Source organism: Syzygium oleosum, unplaced genomic scaffold (assembly GCF_021117445.2).
Source record: "Syzygium oleosum isolate NSW1041296 unplaced genomic scaffold, Sole_v2.1 Sole_v2.17, whole genome shotgun sequence".
Lineage (NCBI taxonomy): Eukaryota > Viridiplantae > Streptophyta > Magnoliopsida > Myrtales > Myrtaceae > Syzygium > Syzygium oleosum.
The window spans coordinates 5,164,941-5,185,373 of record NW_026607501.1 but is presented as its reverse complement, the minus strand read 5'-3'; the positions used below and the strand labels follow the sequence as shown (position 1 = coordinate 5,185,373).

The 20,433-nt window shown below is 39.7% G+C and overlaps 2 protein-coding genes and 1 long non-coding RNA gene across 6 annotated transcripts in view; all 3 read right to left on the bottom strand.

The window, feature by feature from the left end:
- Window positions 1-3,293: 3,293 nt before the first annotated feature.
- LOC115676642 (RHOMBOID-like protein 12, mitochondrial) overlaps window positions 3,294-20,433 on the bottom strand; it is a 90,833-nt gene continuing 73,693 nt past the window's right edge. The window contains exons 6-8 of one of the 2 annotated variants that reach the window (XM_056319430.1): window positions 4,727-4,829; window positions 4,596-4,637; window positions 3,294-3,847 (exon numbers count right to left, since the gene is read on the bottom strand). In XM_056319430.1, coding sequence (XP_056175405.1) covers window positions 3,768-3,847; window positions 4,596-4,637; window positions 4,727-4,829 — 225 coding nt within the window. In that variant the 3' untranslated portion in view covers window positions 3,294-3,767. Of the gene's footprint in view, window positions 3,848-4,595; window positions 4,638-4,726; window positions 4,830-5,093; window positions 5,293-5,376; window positions 5,488-20,433 lie in introns of those variants that run through there. The other variant, XM_056319431.1, reaches the window with a different exon arrangement.
- Window positions 6,235-8,387, bottom strand: LOC130140324 (uncharacterized). Its single transcript, XR_008818344.1, has 2 exons — window positions 7,911-8,387; window positions 6,235-7,291 (listed from the first exon to the last, which is right to left on the bottom strand). It is a non-coding gene; the product is annotated as an uncharacterized LOC130140324 (long non-coding RNA).
- LOC115676645 (uncharacterized) overlaps window positions 19,152-20,433 on the bottom strand; it is a 57,435-nt gene continuing 56,153 nt past the window's right edge. The window contains exon 3 of one of the 3 annotated variants that reach the window (XR_008818337.1): window positions 19,152-19,432. The gene's annotated coding sequence lies outside the window, so the exon portion shown is untranslated. The remainder of the gene's footprint in view (window positions 19,433-20,433) is intronic. The other 2 variants (XR_008818340.1, XR_008818341.1) reach the window with 2 other exon arrangements.

The window sequence follows — 20,433 nt, the reverse complement described above, 5'->3', positions numbered from 1 at the left end:
GAATGCACTTCCACCAATGGCTTCCATGTGCCAACTCAATTTATGCATACCTTGTCTGGAATTGCCTGATTCTCTCCTTACCATCGTTGTGACCCCCCTCAATATAAATCTCGATCCCCTCTTCCATTTTCATCTCTATTGCTCTCAATCAAAACCCTAAGAAAGGTTGTGTGTGTGTGTCTGATCTTTTGTGTTTGTGAAGAAGAAGCTGCTTATGAAGAAAATGGCCGCCACACCGTCTGCCACTGTGAACCACCAGAATCAGTGCATCATTTGCTTGGAGGGCCTAGCCGTGCGCACCACACCTTCCATTTGGATAGGTTTTTCGTCTTGGTTAAATCCACATATATATACACATATGTATTTCTTTTTGCTTCTTTTCTCTGTGTGTTTGTGTGCTTCTTTGATCGACTGTTATATCTTAAGCCAGTGTGTTGTAATCTAAAGATCATTGTCTAAAATCACAGTTTGGCAAGCGATGTTATTAGATAAATCTTCCAAGGAAAAACTGCCAATTTTTGTGAAGTTTGCATTGTTTTTTTTTACGTTTGACATTTCAGGGTTCCCCTTTTTAAAATGACAAAAAAGAAAAGCAAAAAGACAAAAAATTAGAGGAGGTTATATTTCAGCCAAATAAATAAAGGGTTAATACCACAAAAAACCCCAAACCGATATATTTGTAACAATTTTACTCCAAACTAATATTTTGACCAACAAAAAATCCCAAACTGGTACACCTGGGATAAATTTATCCTCGGGTTTCCATTAAATTTTACTGTCAAATTGCTTTGTTAAATGACACACGATAGTTGACTGATATATTAGTTTTATATTTTAACCTCCGTTTGTCATAGGTGGAATAGTTTCTGATTTTTTTTGTATTAATTCAATTTAACGGAAACTAACGGGGGTAAATTTATCGCAAATGTACCAATTGGGGGTTTTTAGTGGTCAAACTATTAGTTTGAGGTAAATTTATTACGGTGTATCAGTTTGGGGTTTTTTGTTATCAAAAAATTAATTTGGGATGAAATTCTCATAGGTGTACCGGTTTGGGATTTTTTATGGTATTAACCTTAAATAAAATGTGTTGATTGTTCAAAATAAAAAGAGTTAACCATTTTTAATGAAGAGTGCATATAGTTGTAATAGAATTACTGTTTCTTCCTCTATTTTGGGCTTTTATCATAAATCAAAACCAATCACCATTTTGTTGACGGTAAACATATGGAATCTTAAGGTCAAGTTTTCAAAAATAAAAAGTGTCGACTATTTTTATTTGTAGCAATTAACTAACGACGCACCGCATCATTGGTGATGGATGGGGATGTTTAGAAAAGTTTGTACCTAATATTTTCTTACTATGAAATAGCATAGTTAAGGTAAAATCAAGAAGTCTATGATTGATGATGGTTCAGAGTGGCGTTCGGTGCAGTGGCCATTTAAAACTTCAACTAGACCAGGTACCTTATAAATTGGATCACTTTGATTGTATTAAGCATATCTATTTGTCTAATTTTCTATTATTATCATTGTGATTCCTTTGTATAGGCTTTTTATGTTGAAATGTATTGTGCGTTATGTTTAGTGATCTTTCAACACTTCAGTTTTTTTTTTTTGCGTCGAATTAATGAATCCCATATTTTTAATTACCTGTCATCTTTTTTAAAGTAGAGAGAGACCACAACATTAGCGCTACGCGTGAGGAGAGATTTCAATTGACTTATCTTGGTGAGTGAGGATATATGCCGCAGTCTATCTTGAGGAGTAAATTGAAAATGTTAATTCGTCCTTAGATTATCTTAATTCTCATTACTGTAGAGCTGACATAATTAATATTCTCGTGCAAACACAAATTCGATAGCGTCGTTGCCCTAGCTAGACATATCAAGATTGCCATGACTTGATATTTCTTAAATCGAGCTCATATAATTTGAAGACCAATACCAAATGCATGGTTTGAAACTTTGTGGTGAATGGCCAAGTGAGGCAAATCATTGCGAGATTCATGTTCTTTGCGATGCCGATGACTACGTGACTGGTTACACTATTTAGACTTACCTTTGTTTGAACTGTCTAATTCACATGAAATCAATATCTATAGTAGCAAAAAGTTAGAAGCATCTACAGGTAATATTAGTCATGTGGCTTAAATTCATCAATCATTGCAAATGCAAGGTTTAATTCACTCAACTTGATCTCATGAAGCTATTTCGGGGCAAGTCTAATTAACTCGTTAGTGGTGAGGAGATCTTTATAGACCAACATGAATGGCAATTTGTGCAGCTCTCTCGAATCGCACCTACAATAATTGAGAGAGAGAGAGAGAGATGACGAGAGCGAGAGAGGGTTTGCAATCGGCAAGATAGGGAGCATATATAGGCAAGAGTTTCAGACCAAAGAGAAATAAAAATGAGAAGGAAAAAAATATAATGACATGTTAGGAGGAGAGAGAGAGCATAGCTATCGACAGTCGTATTCCATCGATATCTCAACATCACCTTGCCACCATGACGTCCACCATGATCATCGAGCTTAGTGGATCCCATCGAGAGGTTTAACGAAGGAAGCTCGTCACGAGATTTTCAATCGAAATTATGCCGTTTGTTTGTCTACATTATTGTTTGATTTTTTTTTTCTTTTTTCTCTCATCAATAAATTGAATATGGAACATTGATAAAAATATACGAGCAATTGCTCTTGTGATTAATGGATTATAAGTTGTGAACATTATCCAAGTGCAAAATGAACCAAATACAAATATAGGTGATGTCCATGGTTATACCCCATCAATTTTGGAGGGAACTTTGCAAAACATGGTCCGATAATTGTGGTGTAGACCACAATATGGTTCTTTGTAAACAGAAAGCACCCTGGTAAAGTACAAGGACTATAGTAAGACCAATTACATAATTTGAATCCTGTGTTTCAAACCCAATAGGAGATGAATAATATAATCTCAGAAGCCCAAGAGATTTAATCATCCGTAAGCAAAGGAAAAGCTAGTTTTCACCTTGAAAAAACTCAAGAGTGTGATTGATACTTCACGAGCTATAGTTATCGACTGAGCACAAGAACAAACCTACCAATTAGCCCCAACCACAATGCGCGCGTTTTAATCACCTATAAATGAGAAAATTTGTCTTTCCCTCCCATCAGAGGTCAGGCCTATAAACTCGAAGAATTTATTAACTGCTCTGAATACTTATGAACATAGTAAATCTTAACCATTGAATCATTGGACCCCACGTAGAATGGTCCAAATGATAAGATCATCGGGCTCATGTGCACCCGGAGGCAAATGTCGCTTTTCTGAGAATGGTTATATGTTTCTAGTGAACAGACCCATATAAATAACTTGCTATGCTTTGGGAAGAACTTACAAGAAATATGACAGTTGCAGGAGAAGATCACTACTAGATTATTCAATTAATATTCTTTGCATATCCTTATACAACCTGCACCATTGGACATCTTGACAGATACTTTCACATCAAAGTGCTCTGCTAACAGAGTGAGCAGCAATGACTATTAAGCTGATACTTCCCAGTGCAGAATCAACAAAAGATCTCCGCAAATATTTCAGGCCTTGCATGCAGCAAACATTTACCAGCGACGTCTACGAGCTATTGTGAACTTTTAATTGTGCGAAGATTGTCTAATTGTGTATGTCAGTAATGCTCCCGCCATCGTAGTCATGGTGCGCATGCCGTTTTGCACAAATTAAAGAGCTCGTCATTCATTGTTATGTCATCTCTTTCAGTATTTTAAAGATCTCCAGTGCCGTTTCTGCCAGCTGCTATATAAGTTTTCAGCAACAACCTAGAGGCAATCACCTTCACACCCACTTCATAAAAATGAAGAAACAGAATGGAAAAAAAAGAGAATCAGTTATCCGTGCTGAAATCAACATGAGAAGCCGAAGATTTAAAACCGCTCTTCACAGGCAGTTTGTACATGACAGATTGAGAAAATTCCCTCGGATTGCATAGGACAGAATGTCCCTTCCATTTCTGACGCTCATGCACTAACACGGCCTCTCTGTTTCTTTGACAAAAGGACCAGCACTTTGTTGATAACTCGATGACTTATAGAGCCATAATTTGTGATTTCTATTATTTAGAAGACGTTTCACAAGTTGCAAGCTGTTCTAAATTCAGAATTAGTATGCTCATGCTGCTGTATTAGCAAGACTGCTCATTCCCGACCATATCCAAGGGCCTTTCTCTACAAACTATTCAAAGTTCTAAATTGGGAGAAAGTATAACGGTGGTGCCGCATCATTGACGATGCGGTGTCACATTGACTCACATATCTTGATGTTCATAATTGTTAAGTAATACAAAGAAATCAGCACACTTAGAATTACCATTGCAGCAGATACTAATTTATAATATTTGATGCAATCATGCTTTACACTAGTTATCCTATCTCTATATTTCAATCTTTGCGACACTACTACATATCAATTGTTGTCTAGATCCAATCGAGTGATTAACTGATCAAAATGTTCATCATCATAGAAAGAGAGAAGTAATTCAACGAAAAGACTAGCTATCTTACAGAAAGTAAAAAAAAAAAAAGTCGATGCATACCTTGATTAACCTCAACACATCTTTGCCTACCAGAAAAATTCCCTAACAAGTAATTAAAATTTGATTCAGAGAGATATCCAAATTAACCCCCAAAAGAAACAACATTACTATCAAAACCATGGAAGTATTACCAGTAAGATGGCAGGAACTGGAATGATAAAGTCGAAGTAGAGTGTGGCTTTTGGAAAGAGATATATCAAGCAGCATGATAGCATTAACAGCTCCACTAGCCCCCTAAAAGGATATCACCATTAAGATAAAACTCGAGCACATGCCAGTTGAATCACATAAAAGCTGCAGGTTTCACGGCTCTTTCATAAATCGAGCCCAGGATCTTCCAGAATATGGTATCACACACTTGCAGCACCAAAAAGCATGCTTTACTTCTGATTATGTCAACGAGCATTGTTTCGGATTATAGATAATGCACCTTGACATAATCTATGAAAGATAGGAAGCGCTATTTCATGTTTTGGGACTGGAAACTGCAATCGCCTATCTCAAAGTAAAGCACGATTTTTCTAGACCATTTCAGATTGTCAACAAACTGACATTCAAAGACATGGAATAAACTTAAAGTGGACAAAATGTGACTAGTGGATTAACATAAATTATTGTTCATCTCGATAGTAGTTGCTCTATTTACACATACCAATCCTGGCATTCTCGAAGGGTCTATGCGGAACATTCCTTGACCCTGCAAAGTTTGAGATAAGAAAAATTTGCATTAGCTAAAAGTCCACAAAATAATTCTACGCATATTTCCATATATTCAGTTTACCTTCGACTGCGAACGCATGAAAGCATGATGCACCAAATAGAATTCTGGACCACCAAGAGCCACAGCCAGATACAACTTTAACAAGAATTCTGATCCAAAATTTCTCCCAATCTAACTGTACATAATTAATTAGAAACAAGTAGAGCACAGGATATCATCCATCAAATAGAAAAATCAAACCACCTAAGTAAGGTATCTACTTATTCCGAGGCACAAGACCACAAACGGTACAATTGTACCTAACATATTTCAGAAAAGGTCCCCATCATAAACATAAACAAAAGAGAAAGAAATCTCTCTCTCTCACTCTCTCCCCCACCAGAAAACTGGCCATTTTCAAATGCATAAAAGTTACAGTCTTTCTATTGTTAAAGCTTCAAAATGAAGATAAGCAATTCTACAAATTCAAATACACAGGAGCATTAAATTGTCAGGAAAACTAAAACATTTAAGCGAAAAAGGCATCTTTTCTCAAAGGAAAAAAGAAGATGAAGAGTCGTTAAATCATACATTGTACCCCAAAAAGTAAAGTCCAGTCATGTTATAGATTGTATGCTCCATGGTCATATGGCTGAAACAAGTTATCAGCATGTGCAGACGACTGCTCTTAAAGTTGTCTAAGCAAAGCTGCACTAAAGAATCGTAGACTCACTTGGATTGAGAAATGAAATTTTATAATTTAGACCAGCATCGTCTGGCCTGGTTTTATTGGAGACCTTTAGTTCTAGGACAGAGATCTTACTGTATAGTTTTTCATCATAATACTACGATCAGCAATCTGCCACAGCAGAAAAACAGCAACATTTGTGATTATCAGCCCCAGAACACGTTGTCAACTGTTAGCATTCAACACCATGATTTCCTACAGATGGGAAGACAGAATACCCTTGACAATTATGCTTGAGCTACATGAATGTACAATCAAGTAAACTTCAATCACAACCTAGTGTTTCCACCAGATGTTCGAAACCATATAACCAAGAAAAGTCAAGGAACGCTCATTTGTACAACCCTAGAAAGCAGCCTATGCAGTAGCCCTCACCTTTAGTTAAGTTTATCATGAGGGCTAACAGAAACACTTATGAAAAGCATTCTGCTAAAGTGGCCAAGAAGTTAAGTTTCTCATCAGTAAGTGGCAGCAGACCAGGTAATCACCATAGCCATAGCCCTGCATGAATCAAACCCTGCAACCACTGAGAGCACTCTTGCAGCCTCTTCTTGAACTTCAATCTCCAGAGAATCAAGAGAGCTGACCAAGAGGTGAATGACCTCACCAACTTCCATGACCACCTTCACAAATTTCTCATCGTCATTCGCAACTTTGTGCAAACTAGCCAGAGCTTGGCTCTTCATTTCTGGGACTTCCTCAATCTTCCTCCTTGTCCACAAATCCTTAACTTAAAACCTCATGTCCTCCTTACAAGCCCCAAAGCTGGGCTTTGAGACAACAACGGCACACCCATGAGGAAAAAACTGGTTTTGCACATCCCAGAGAGATTCTTGACATGGCAACGGAGCTTTGTCAAGACCATGCCCAAATTGCTCTGAATCAATAGCTTCCCGCTATAGGAATGAACCCATGCATTTCTCAGCAAGGCCACAACACTCCCTGACTGCAAACGTCATTTCTTGAACCATGCCTTGGAAGCTCAGTGCACTCATCAGATATGGCCAATGCAGAAGATATCTCCATGAGCTTGTTCCGAATGAGTTGCCATCTCACTATGACGACTTTGATTGAGTGAGAGGGGGAGGCCTACTCGAAGGCTTGTTTGCAGGTGGGGTTTGGGTTGGCTGATTCTTGGAAACTCTCTTCTAGGAGTGATTGGATTTGAATTTCTCCTGCTCCTTCTTCTTCCCCCATTTCTGCATCTACTAGTTGTTGTGGAAGGAGAACAATTTGTGAAGTCAGTGTCTGCAATTTGAGAGGGATCAAAGGGGATGAGACTTCAACCTCAATTTCAGGAAGAAGCAGCATTGGAGCTTGTGTGTTCATTCATGCTAGCCCGAGAATTTGAGTATTTGGACAGGGGAGTCATGTAAAAGCGGCAGTTCATAAAACAGTAAGACAGTGTGACAAACAGAGTCAAATTGAATGGCAAATGGTAAATCTATTTTCCGAACCTATTCAGGGTTGCAAATTTCTTTTTCATGCTTTGCAAATTGAACATTTCCTTGGACAGATACTACTCTTTTCTCTGCATTGGCTTATTTTGGAATATAAATAGGGCATCCCAATGTCAAGAAGCAGGACTAACAGAGTCATCTCTCTTCGTTGGTCCACTCACGGTAGAAACCCAGAAATAGCGAGAACAAGGAAAAGGCGGAGGAACCATTACCAATTTACAATCAAACAAATCCGAACATGTATTGGATATGATCTGAACTGGAAAATTTGAACAACCAGCGTTGAAACCCATTATCTACTCTCTTTAGTACAGCGTATTTTAACAAGAAAAAACACATAGCCATATTTACATCACAGAGAGACACCCAAATCTTCAAGCGTAAGAAAGTCATCGGGATTATTATACCCATCACCCCTCAAGATCGGAGCGCATGGAATCCACTCCCGAGCTTCCCTCGCCGGCGGCCGAGTTCTCTGGCGAAGTCAAGAAACCGTGGCGGCGGTCACCGTCGCCGACGCTGCACTCGAAGAGAGTAAGAAAGTCGTCGGGAATACACCCATAGCCGTCAAGATCGGAGCGCGTGGGGGGTGGACTCCACTCCCGAACATCCACCGCCGGCGGCCGAGTCAGACTATCAGAACTGGCAAGTTTATCAGGGTGCTTATCGCTGAGTGTAATTGTTCGTTGCAGCAGAAGAGCCAACTCGGCTCCAGACTTTTCAACAAAGGCCCAAACAAAAAGCAAGGCGAGTACGATTCTGTTTCTCTATTTTTTCCTGCCGCCGGAGGTCGCCTCCCGCCGTCGTCCGCCGCTTACTGTCTGACGCCAGTCACCTTCGGCTGTCCTTCGCCCGCCGCCGGCCGCTAGCTACCGGGAGGGAGAAATTTTGTGTCGTTGTCATGCAGATTTTTTGGCTAAAAAACTCATTTAGGTAATAGAAATAGAAAATTTTATTTATGACCAGAAATTGATTTCTAGAATATAGTAATTGTCATTCTCGCCCAAGCCTTCCTCGAATCAGGTTCTAGTTTCCCCCTCAAGCTTTCTAGGGCTCTTTATCTCATCGAAGTCGGCTCTTCGGATTTTTCTTAGATCACCGAATTAGGTAAATTAACTCCTTTTTAATTGCGTTGATAATTCATTACTCTTATCTTTCGCGATTTGTGAATTCCATAATTCGTCCGACCTATTCCTTTTCCTATTAACACCCAATGTGGCACTGTTAAAATTAAAAAAAAGTGGAGAAATCGTGCTAAATTATAACATTCGACTTAACGTGAGGGGAAATAGACCAGGAAAAAAAAAAGAAGTTACATCAGGATGGGAGTATTAAAAGGTATGTTGCTCCATACCATTCTGCATGACGAGAAACAAAACGCACATACATACACACACACATATATATATGCACTCATATTTATATCACAAGAGGGACGTCCAAATTTTCAAGTGCAACTAAGATGTCGTCCTCATCATTTCTAGAGCCCTCAAGATCGGAGCGCGCGGACTCCTCTCTTGGGCTTCAATCGCCGACGGCCGAGCCCTACGGCCCAATCAGGTTACCTTCGCTGTCAGCGAGGAGATTAAGAAAGGCGTCGGTATCGAACCCACAATCCTCATGATCGGAGACATCGGGGTGGACTCCACTCCCGAACTTCCACTGCTCGCGGCCAAGTCTGCCGGCGAAATCAAAAGCCTGTCCCCATCAACATCACGGATGCAGTCCTTAAGTGAATCGTCACTGGCGCCGGCCTTAACCGATGGGTTGTCCTCCAAAATCCTTCAACTTCTTGCGCAGATAGTCGAGAACGAACTCGTGCTTCATGATCGAGGAGGCTAAGGTCTCCCTTGTCGCGCAAGAATCATACTCTTTCTTGGCCCAGTCCTCCCATTCTCTTTGACTCATTGGCGGAATCACGTCGCCCTTATGACGGAGGTACTTGTGGATTGTCTTCTTTTCGTTTATGGCAGTGTGAACAACTACGTGTGTTGTACATGAAGCTGAAGGAGATATCTAGACAAACTATAAAAATCAAGATATGATGCATTTCAAAACGTAAAATATCATCCCATTTGGAGGAAAATCTGTTGAGCTAGAGAATTAATCTGCATCGGTCAAGGTCGGTGCTGGTGGTGGTAATTATGGAGTTAATTAAATATTCATGCCTCTCACGATGTTTGGAATTGGTAATTCGCCCCATCGATTCTTTTTGCCATTAACACCCGACGTGGCAGTTAAAAGTAAAGAAATCACTTTAAATTATAATGTTCGATCGATTATAAGATAAGAAGAAGGTAAAAATATTGTAACATGTTAGGACAAGAGAGAGAGTGCACGCACAGCTATCGGCCGTCATATTCTAACTCATACCAACACCACCTTGCCACCATCATGGAAACTAAGCATGTAATTCAAGTTGATACGATGAAGAAACAATGTGGCTTAATCGAAACATGCTACAACATCAATTACTAACATGTACGATGGAAAATAAAATACAAGCAAAGGCCAATAGGAGACTAAATCGCTCAATGAAAGAGTTGGCTCTCGTTGCGTCTCCTAATTTGGAAGATGTCAACTAATTCCTTTCCACAGATTCCTTTCCACAGACAGGTCCTCTCACCTGCTTTTTCTCTCAAGCACAACCATATCTCTTGAGTGCTGTTAGAAATCCTCCTAATTTGGAAGATGACACCTTATCCTCTCCTTTGTGCTCCAATCATGGTGATTCTTTTAACTCTTTCTTTTTTCTTGGACTCGTGCACTGTCATGACAAATCTTGCATTCTTATAACTCCTTTTTCCTCAATTATTATTTTGGTGCACAAAGATCCCATGCCTCGCCTTGCGCTTTTGATCATCACAAATCATCAAATTCATAGCCTAACTCATCAAAACACATTAACACAAACACGATGCATCTCAAGACTAAAATATCATCCAATTTGGAGGAAGACTTGTCGAGCTAGAGAATCAATATGCATCGGTCAAGGTCGGTGCTGGTGGTAGTTCTAGAGTTGGTGGTCGAAAATTGCGCAATTCTAGTTTTTCGTATTTCCAACTTGACTAATGTAGATGGTCGAATTGGGTGCTCAAACTTTTAACTCGTGGTAATTAAAAACCTTGCCTTTCGTGATCTGTACAATCAATAATTCGCCCAATCGATTCCTTTTTCCATTAACACCCGATGCGGGTAGCTAAAAGTAAAGAAATCTCTTTATATTATAAAAATTTAATCTAATATAAGATAAGAATAAGAAAAAAATACAGTAACATGTTAGGAGGATAGAGGGAGAGCGCGCACTATCAACCTTCATAATCCCATTGATAATGTTGACTCATCCCAGGACCACCTCACAACAACAGCGATGACGGACATGAACGATTGCAAAAAGTTAAAAAAAAGGCAAAGGTATCCTGTTTTGGAAGATCTTCCATCAACCAGTTTTTCTCCGGAAATGATTACTACATCAAATGCTTTTAAGCATTTCGGGATTTCTTTTTTGTATTTTGCTAGTCTTCCGGTGTTACTAATTATTATCATCCGATTAGGAAGAAAATTTATTGAGTTAGAAAATTAATCTGAAACGAATAGTAAACTTCTTAAAATATCGCGTGTTGTTAGCGGATAGCCAAAGGGCAAATTCCCAAGCGAGGTCTAATTATCTCATTGGCCAAAGAAAAGTGAGAGTTATTAAGTTCTCCATCAATAAATCTCGAAACAAAGGCCCAAGGGTCCATCTTCCGTTACGACGTAGGAGGATGTCGAATCCTTGATCGTGAGGTTCGAGGCCATCCGCGATTGCTTGCGCGAGAAATTAGAGAATATTCCATTGAGCATGGTCGGTGTTGGTCGTGGTTCCGGAGTTGGACGCCGAAAACTTTGGGACAATTTCGATTTTTCGTCCTTTCAACTTGACTCGTGTAGATCGTCAAATTGGGTGCTCAAACGTTTTGTTTTGTGTTAATCAAATGCTCCGTCTTTCATGATTTGTTTTACCATTAACACCCAATGTGGCAACTAAAAGTATGGAGATCGACTTTTCCTCTTCCAACACCTGCTCTCCTTCCCTCTTTGAACCTTTCTTCGCCTCTTACAATTCGGGAGGGGAGGGATTTGACCTAGATCTCTCCGTACCCTCCTAGTTGCTTTTCCTTTAATTTCATTTTGTTTCTTTCCTTACTCTCCCAATCTAGTTTTACATCTCGAAGCTTTGCTCTCCCGATCTTATATCTGGGAGCTTTTTTCTATGATCTAATTCCAGATTTTAGAGTTTTAATGAATAAGTACTCCGTCTCCAATTTCAAAGGTATTCACAGTAGCTTCGGTATCAAATCTTTGCTCGTTCAACATGTTTTAGTTAAAATCTTTGGCGTCTCGCACTGGCTAAAGGGCTTACTCTCACGGGTGTCATATTTGAGTTTATTCAACATGTTTATGTTGTCTATGTACAATGATGGTGTTGGAGACGTCAAACCTAGACGCCAAAACTACCTAGACGCCAAAACTGTAACTACAGATGGAGATCCCAAAGATACCGGCATATGCTTATCACTGATGAAGCTATATGATTCGGTGATCGACCGCCGATCCTTTCACTTAGATGCAATCACATATCTGTTCCTGAAGGAAGAGCGTGTGATTATCTCTGTCAACCATGTTATGAGGATATGCCTTGATTTCTGGTTTTCGATTTGTTTTAGAGCTCCATGGACTTGCTTTGTTATTGTGACTTTTGAGATTTCCTAGAAATCCTTTCATGTATCATTTTGGTAATGAACGGAAATTTCTTTTGACAAAAAAAAAACGATATAGAGATCGCTTTAAAGTATTAAATTCAATTTAACACAAGATTAGAGAAAAAAATAACAAGGAAAAAATATAGTGACATGTCAGGAGGAGAGAGGGAGCGCAGCTATCGACTGTTGTATTCCATCGATATCCCGACACCACCTTTCCACAATGACGTCTACCGTCGAGCTTAGTGGATTCACAAAAATTTTCATTTAAGATTTTTTAAAAGAACGTTGATCCGTTTGTCTACATTTATTTTATGAATTTTTTTTCTTTTTACTCTCTTCAAAATTTTGAAAATGGAAAACCCTTTGAATAAACTATATGATGGTTGCAATCATCCCAAGGTGAAATCTTGAGGAAGTATGACAGATTGCCAAGTGGGCGCGAATGGTCCGTCTTGCGAGATGGCTCCTACGCCTAACACAGGCCCTCCTAAGCCCGACACGGGCCCTTCTAAATACTATCGATTGCAACTTTGTTTCTCAATTAATTATTCGTTTTTTTCTTTGCTTCAGGGGCCACCATTAATCAATTATGGACCGATTAGGGGCGGAGCCCATCTTCTTCCCGCAAACCAAAGATTCATGGGTATGATGACTTGTGTTTAACACCTATTTTTGGTACCTTTTTTCTCTCTCTTTTACAAAAATGATTCATGGAATCTTTTTTGTTTTCTTTTTATTCTTAAAAAAAGTATCTTGCGTTCGTACCTTAGAAAAACTAAACATGACCAATTTGTTTCTTCCTTATCGAAATGTGGAATAAACGCTAAAAACCCCAGTGGCATAACGAAGTCAGTCAGCACGTATCGAAAGACGAGAGAAAATGAACGACCATTTTTTTTTCTTTTTAATTTTTCCAATTCGAGGTGCGCTACGAAAGCTTTAGACAATCGCCGAGCGTTCTCTGTCTGGCACGCAACCAAGCTGGACAGCGTACGTTGGTGCCGTTCATGGACTTACAAAAGATGCTAAAAAACGACGAGCCTTAATGAAAACGCATGACCACATCAATTTCGATTGCGTACGATGGAAATAGAAAAAGAAACAAAAGGCCGATAGGATCCTATCGCCCGATCACAGCGACAGGATTGGCATGTATGCAACGGCTCAGTTACGGCGATAGACCCTCCCGTGAGGCCCGACCCTTCTGTTTATCTTCCCATTCCACTCATTTCACTCAGACCTGCGTGTACTCTCTTGCTCTTCCAAATCGTAGCGGGGTATTAAGATCAGGTTTTCGGCCATCAATTTCGCGAGTACGTCCCCACTCACTCATGTCGCCGATCCTTAAGGCTTTTTATCTTCTGCATTTCATTTCGATCTGCATCTTAAAAGTGGTCGTAGAGCGGAAACAAGCAATTGAACACTAAAATAAGCAGAATAAGAAAATAAATTAAACATAAGATGCACGTGGTTCGACGTCCACGGGAAAAGCAGTAAATAATTTCACTATAAATCAAGCGATACAACGTATAATACAGCTATACTCGAGTTACTCAAACACTCTCGATGTTTCTCAGACCTCAATTACATATAATAACCCACAAGTGCTTAGCCCACAATATCCCGCGAAATAATATCTCAATCTCATAAAGAAATTACACAAATCTTACCACAAGCACAAATTCCTCTTGGATGCTCTTCACACTTCTTATATATATAGACAAAAGTGAGATCCAAATAGAAAACTTCTTTTCGGGATACTCCCACTAGGAAAACTATTCAAATTATAAAAATTTCTGGTAAAGTAAATAAATATTAAACCACGCCTTCATCTAACAATTTAAGTTTTTAGAACAGTGTTGACAGTGGTCCTACCAAATTCTCACGTGATATCAAAACTGGAGATCCTGAGTTCAAATCTTTTCAGGCCTCATTTACCTCCCCAATTAAATATATCAATACTTAGTACTAGGTAAAAAGATCAAGCTAGTGTTAGAGTAATTAAATATTAAACCACACTTCATCTAACAGCTTAAGCTTTTAGAACAGTTGATAGTGGTCCCACAAAATCTCATAATTTCCTTTTGGGGTATTCTCAATAATTTTCACCTTACATTGATATTTGAGCCAAATCACAATCGCTTCGCTAAAATCTGAACTTTGCTACTAATCTCCTATAGCCCTCATGGGCTCAACAGCCACAGACATTTTCAATTCCAAAGCGCGTTTGAACTTTACTATAATCGTGAACCTCATTAGTATACCAACTTTACTTGCACATTTAACTGCTCCACAAGGATTCACAGACGCAACCTCTTCAACCATAGATAAAGCAAAATCTCTATTACATCCATATTTTTCTGGAGATCAATCACGCACCTTGTCAAACTTAGCTGTTAGAGTAATCGTTGGCTGCATAGGCTCCACCTCGCTACAAGCATCATCTATGTCGATTACTCCACACACCAAGGGAGATGGTTGAACAAAGAATTTTACAATGCATTTCGGGGTTTTTGCTTCTTTCCATTGCTTTAAATTCACTAGGTATTAAACATAAAGCTGAAGGAGATACTGAGACAACCTAATATATCACAAATATGACGCATTTCAAGAGGTAAATATCATCCAATTTGGAGGAAAATTTGTCGAGCTAGAGAATTCATCTACATCGGTCAAGATCGATGCCAGTGGTAGTTCTAGAGTTGGACGTCGAAAATTAAGTGATTCTAGTTTTTCGTCGTTTCAAGTTGACTTGTGTAGATGGTTGAATTTGGTGCTGAAACTATTTGTAGAATTAGTAATTCGCCTTATCAATTCCTTTTTCCATTAATTCTTTATGCGAATAGCCAAAAGTAAAGAAATTGCTTTAAATTATAAATTCAATCTAATATAAGATAAGAAGAAGGAAAAAAATATATAGTAACATGGTAGGAGAGAGAGAGAGAGGGAGGGAGGGAGGGAGGGAGGGAGGGAGGGTTTCGGCCGTCATATTCCAACTCAGCCCAACATCACCTTGCCGCCGCCACCACAGAAACTGAGCATGCAATTCGAGCTAATACGATAAATAGTCAATGTGGATTAGTTGAAACATGCTATAACATCGATTACTAAACATGTAAGATGGAAAATAGAATAAGAACAAAGGCCATTGGGGAAACGCTCGCTCAAAGAGTCGGCTCTTGTTGCGTTTCCTATATAGGAAGATATCAAGTTAATCCTTTCCACCCGACAGAGATTGTCACCTTTTTTTTTTTTCCTCAATCGCAAACTCTTTGCTGGGTCATCATAACCCAACACCACTTGAGCCCCATCACAAGCACGAGCATGCAATTTGAGCCCATTCGATGAAGAATCAACGTGGATTAATCAAAACAGACAACATCAATTACTAACATCAATGATGAAAGAGTCGTTCTTGTTTCGATTCCTGTTTTGGAAGACCGTTCCATTCTCCAAGTGCAGATTGTTTTTTCCTCTTTGTTCTCAAGTCATCAATGTATGCTCTTTGGTGGGTCATAGCATTGACCCAACACCACCTTGCCACCTTCACACAAAAGAGCATACAATCCGAGCCAATACCATGAAAAATGAACGCGGATTAATCGAAACACGCAACGACATCAAATTACTAACATGTACGATGGAAATAAAACAAGCAAAGGCCAGTAGGAGACTAGATAGCTCAGTGAAAAGGCGGGGCAACAACAAGGAAAGGGTTGATGATCTAAATATTTCTCCTGCTTCATGAATGTATATTCCGTCGATTATATTAAATCAAGTGGGCATATAAAGAACGCAGGCCAACGATATTCAATCTAAGGGTTTTGACAAATCACAAACTTGGCTATAGAGAAACCGAGAATTCTAACTTGGATAAAACATGTGTCCCTCGGTCTAGTAGTTAGGTATATGCTTAGGGAAATATTGAATTCTCAACGGGGAATAGTCACTGTGCGCAGTTGACAGTCTTCCTTTTATTTTCGTCCCGATCACTATTGTTTCGTTTCCTTTTGGGTTAATGCCATGAAAAACCCCAAACTTATATATCTATGATAAATTTACCCTGAACTAATTTTTTGACCACTAAAACTCAAAATTGGTACACTTGTGATAAATTTACCCTCCATTAAATTATATTAATACCGCGAAAAATCACAAACTGGTAAACCTGTGACAAATGGAAGGGTAAAACTTCAAACCGGTACATCTGGTCAACTGCCACGTGTCATCCAACTTAGCAATTTGACTATAAAATTTAACGGAAACTAACGGATAGTAAATTTGTCATAGGTGTATCAATTTAGGGTTTTTTGTAGTCAAAAAATTAATTTGGGGTAAATTTGTCATAGGTGTACCAATTTAAGGTTTTTTGTGGTATTAACCCTTTCCTTTTTTGTTTCGCATCTTTTTTTCTCAAAGTCATCATATCCTCAAAAGTGCTCTAACATACTCAGTTTCATTCAATTTTCATTGTTCTCTTACTTTAACTTAGAACAGCATAGGAACCCTTGATTCTGCACGAGATTGACATAAACAAAGTAAGAGAATTGAGGGGAAAATTACCAAAAAAGTCCTCAACCTTTTGCAGTTGTGCCAATTCAGTCCTAAATCTTTTTTTTTTGCCAATTCAGTCCTAAACCTTTTGCAAACCAGCCAATTCAGTCCTTTTGGCCGGCCGGCGCTGACGTGGCCACCGGCCGGCGTCGACGTAGTAATATTTTAATTTTTTTTATTATTTTCGAATTTTTTTCCTTTTTTCTTTTCTTTTTCTTTTCCTTCTCCCCCTGGCCTGTCCGGCCAGGGGGGAGGCTCGCCGGCGAGGGCCCAGCTCCGGCGAGGCGAGCTGGGCCCTCGCTGGAGCTGGGCGAGCTCGCCCAGCCAAGGCGAGCTCCGCCTCGCCGGATGCGGGCGAGGGCGGAGCTCGCCCGGCCAAGGCCGGCTCCGCCTCGCCGGATGCGGGCGAGGGCGAGCTCGCCCGGCCAAGGCGAGCTCCGCCTCGCCGGAGCCGGGCGAGCTCGCCATGGGCGGGCGAGGCGGAGCTCGCCTTGGTTGGGCGAGCTCCACCCTCGCCTAGCTCCGGCGAGGCGGAGCTCGCCTTGGCTGGGCGAGCTCCGCCCTCGCCCAGATCCGGCGAGGCGGAGCTCGCCAGATTCGGGCGAGGCTCGCCAGATCCGGGCGAGGGCAGAGCTCGCCCAGCCATGGCGAGCTCGCCCAGCTCCGGCGAACCTCCCCCCTGGCCGGACAGGCCAGGGGGGAGAAGAAAAAGAAAAAAAAAAGAAAAAAGGAAAAAAATTCGAAAATAATAAAAAAAATATTAAAATATTGCCATGTGGATGCCGGCCGGCGGCCACGTCAGCGCCGGCCGGCCAAAAGGACTGAATTGGCTAGTTTGTAAAAGGTTTAGGACTGAATTGGCCAAAAAAAAAAGGTTTAGGACTGAATTGGTACAACTGCAAAAGGTTGAGAACTTTTTTGGTAATTTTCCCGAGAATCGAGTCGAGAGCGGCAAGTCTCCTCGCCAATGTTGTGGATTTAGGAGGGGGGAGGCCGGGCTTGGCCAAGTTTTCCCACATTGGGCCATTCATAGAGCCAATTTTGAAGTCACAACTGGGCCCATGCTTCGTCCGATGTAAAGGCATTGTGCCCAAGTCTAAATATCTCTTACGGTCTATATCCATAGAAAATAACGAGTAACACCAATGCGACACTATGTAAGGTCAATGTTTTTTATTAGGGTTATTGACGAACTCAATTCCTAAATTTCTCATGAAATGCATGTGCGGTCCTTTTAGACGAAAATTTAGATGTCAAGAATGACAAGCCGTATTGTAATTTCTTATGAGGTTACTGTTTTGTGTAAAATAGTCATGATAGTTGCAACATTTCATTAAAGGATTAAAAGTTTTGAAAAATGAAAGATGCTTTAAATACAAATAGGCATAGGTGCACCAAAAGTCTTAAAACCCGAAAAGTCAACGAAGTCCTAAAATTAGTTATGATAGTTGCAACATTTCATTAAAGGATTAAAAGTTTTGAAAAATGAAAGACACCTTGAATATAAATAGGCATAGGTGCACCAAAAGTCTTAAATCCCGTTATGAAAGCGGAATTGAGTCCTAAAACTTTAGAAAAGTGAACCAAGTCCTAAAACTAATCAAATTTGTGAAATTAAATCTCTCCGTTAAGTCCGTCCCATTTGACTAACAAAAAAATGCTAACTAGACTTTTTTTATTACTTTCTTAAGATATGCGGCGCCCATCAAGTGCCATATCAAGAAAAAATTAAAGTTTAAAAAGATAAAAAGTTTATGGGAAAAAAAAAGTTTGCTATTCATCTTTTCTCATACTGTTTATCTTCTTCTTTCTTTGAATGCTTACCATTCATCTTTTTCAAACTTATCTGCATTTTTCTTTCAACGAATCATCGATGTTCCAAGATCACAATTTGCAATTGCAACTGCATTGGAAGAGGAACATGTTAATATATTTCCCGACTAGAAGATGTTGGAGGAGTTTTCCTCTGTCCCAAAGAAGAGTAGTTTTTTAAAAACAAACTTAATGAAGAATAAAAGAATTGCTAGATATACTAATAACGACTTCAATAAATTGGTAAACTAATTAATGTTGTTCGACCCATTTGTTCATATGCTCATAAACACGCTGCCACGTCATCTAATACATTAATTTTACAGATGAGTCTTACTTTAACTCAAGTGTTCAAGTCTTCAACATCATGCATCTGCTAAAACAACGTCCACAGCTGCCAGGCAGCATTTTAAGCTTAAGGGAACAGTTTCTTTGCACGTCTCCTTTCTAAACTGAGATGAAAGTCGTTGAATCTAAGAATCTAAGAACCACATCTCCGCCGAAGGAATCTTCTGGCTAAGTAAAATGTTGCATTATGGCTAAAAGGGTGGAAAGTCGCCTCTTCTCCGTTGAAATGAAGAAGCAGAACAGAAAAAACAATCAGTTATCCGTGCCCTCAATATGGCTCTGTGTAAACAGAAAGCACTATTTCAAAACACAAGGACAATAGTAAGACCACCTACAAAACCTCAAATCTATGTTTTAAACGCAACATGAGGACTCGGAGATTTAAACCGCCCTTTCCTGAGCCGGGCACATATGATAGCTGCAACTGCAGCTCCTCTCAAGTGAGCCGATGCCGATATCTCACTGTCTCCCTGAACCGACCAAAAACATACGATTACAGCTTCAGACTAGTTGGTCCAGAAAATTTCCTCAGATCACAGAGGACAGAGTATCACTTCCATGCACTTACACCGCCTCTCTTTTTCTCTTCGACGAAAAGACCAGTGCTTTTTGATAACTTATAGAGTCATAACTTGTGATTTCTATTATTTCAACGACGATTCACAAGTTGCGAGCTGTTCTAAATGCAGAATTAGTATGCTCATGCTGCTGTACTAGCAAGAGCTGAGGCCCAAGACCACACAAACGGTACTAACAAGAGCCGTCGGGTCTGGTCTCATTTGAGACCTTTAGTTCTAGGACAGATATCTTAAGGTGAAGTTCTTCATCATAAAACTACGATCTGCAATCTGCCATAGCATAAAAACAGCAACATTTGTAATTATTAGCCCCAGAACCACGTTGTCACCTGTTAGCCTTCAAAACCATAATTTCCTGCAGATGGGAAGACAAAATACCCTTGAAAATTATGCTTCAGCTACATTAATCTACAATCAAGTAAACTTCAATCTTAACCAAGTGTTTTTACCAGACAGTCAAAACCACAAATCCTAACCAAGGAAAGTCAATGAACGCTAATTTGTACGACCCTAGAAAGCAGCTTATGCAGTAACCCTCACCTTCAGTTAAGTTTATTATGAGGGCTAAGAGAAACACTTATGAAGCATTCTGCTAAAGTGGCCAACTAACATAAATTTCTCATCAAAAAGTGGCAGCAGACCAGGCAATCACCACACCCCTGCATGAATCAAACCCTGCAACCACTGAGAGCGCTCTCACAGCTTCTTCTTGAACTTCAATCTCCAGAGAATCAAGAAAGCTGACCAAGAGGTGAACAACCTCACCAACTTCCATGACCACCTTCACAAATTTCACATCATCATTCGCAACTTCATGCAAACTAGCCAGAGCTTGGCTCTTCATTTCTGTGTGTTAAGGAAAATTCCCAATAGATTTTGAAGTTGACAAAACT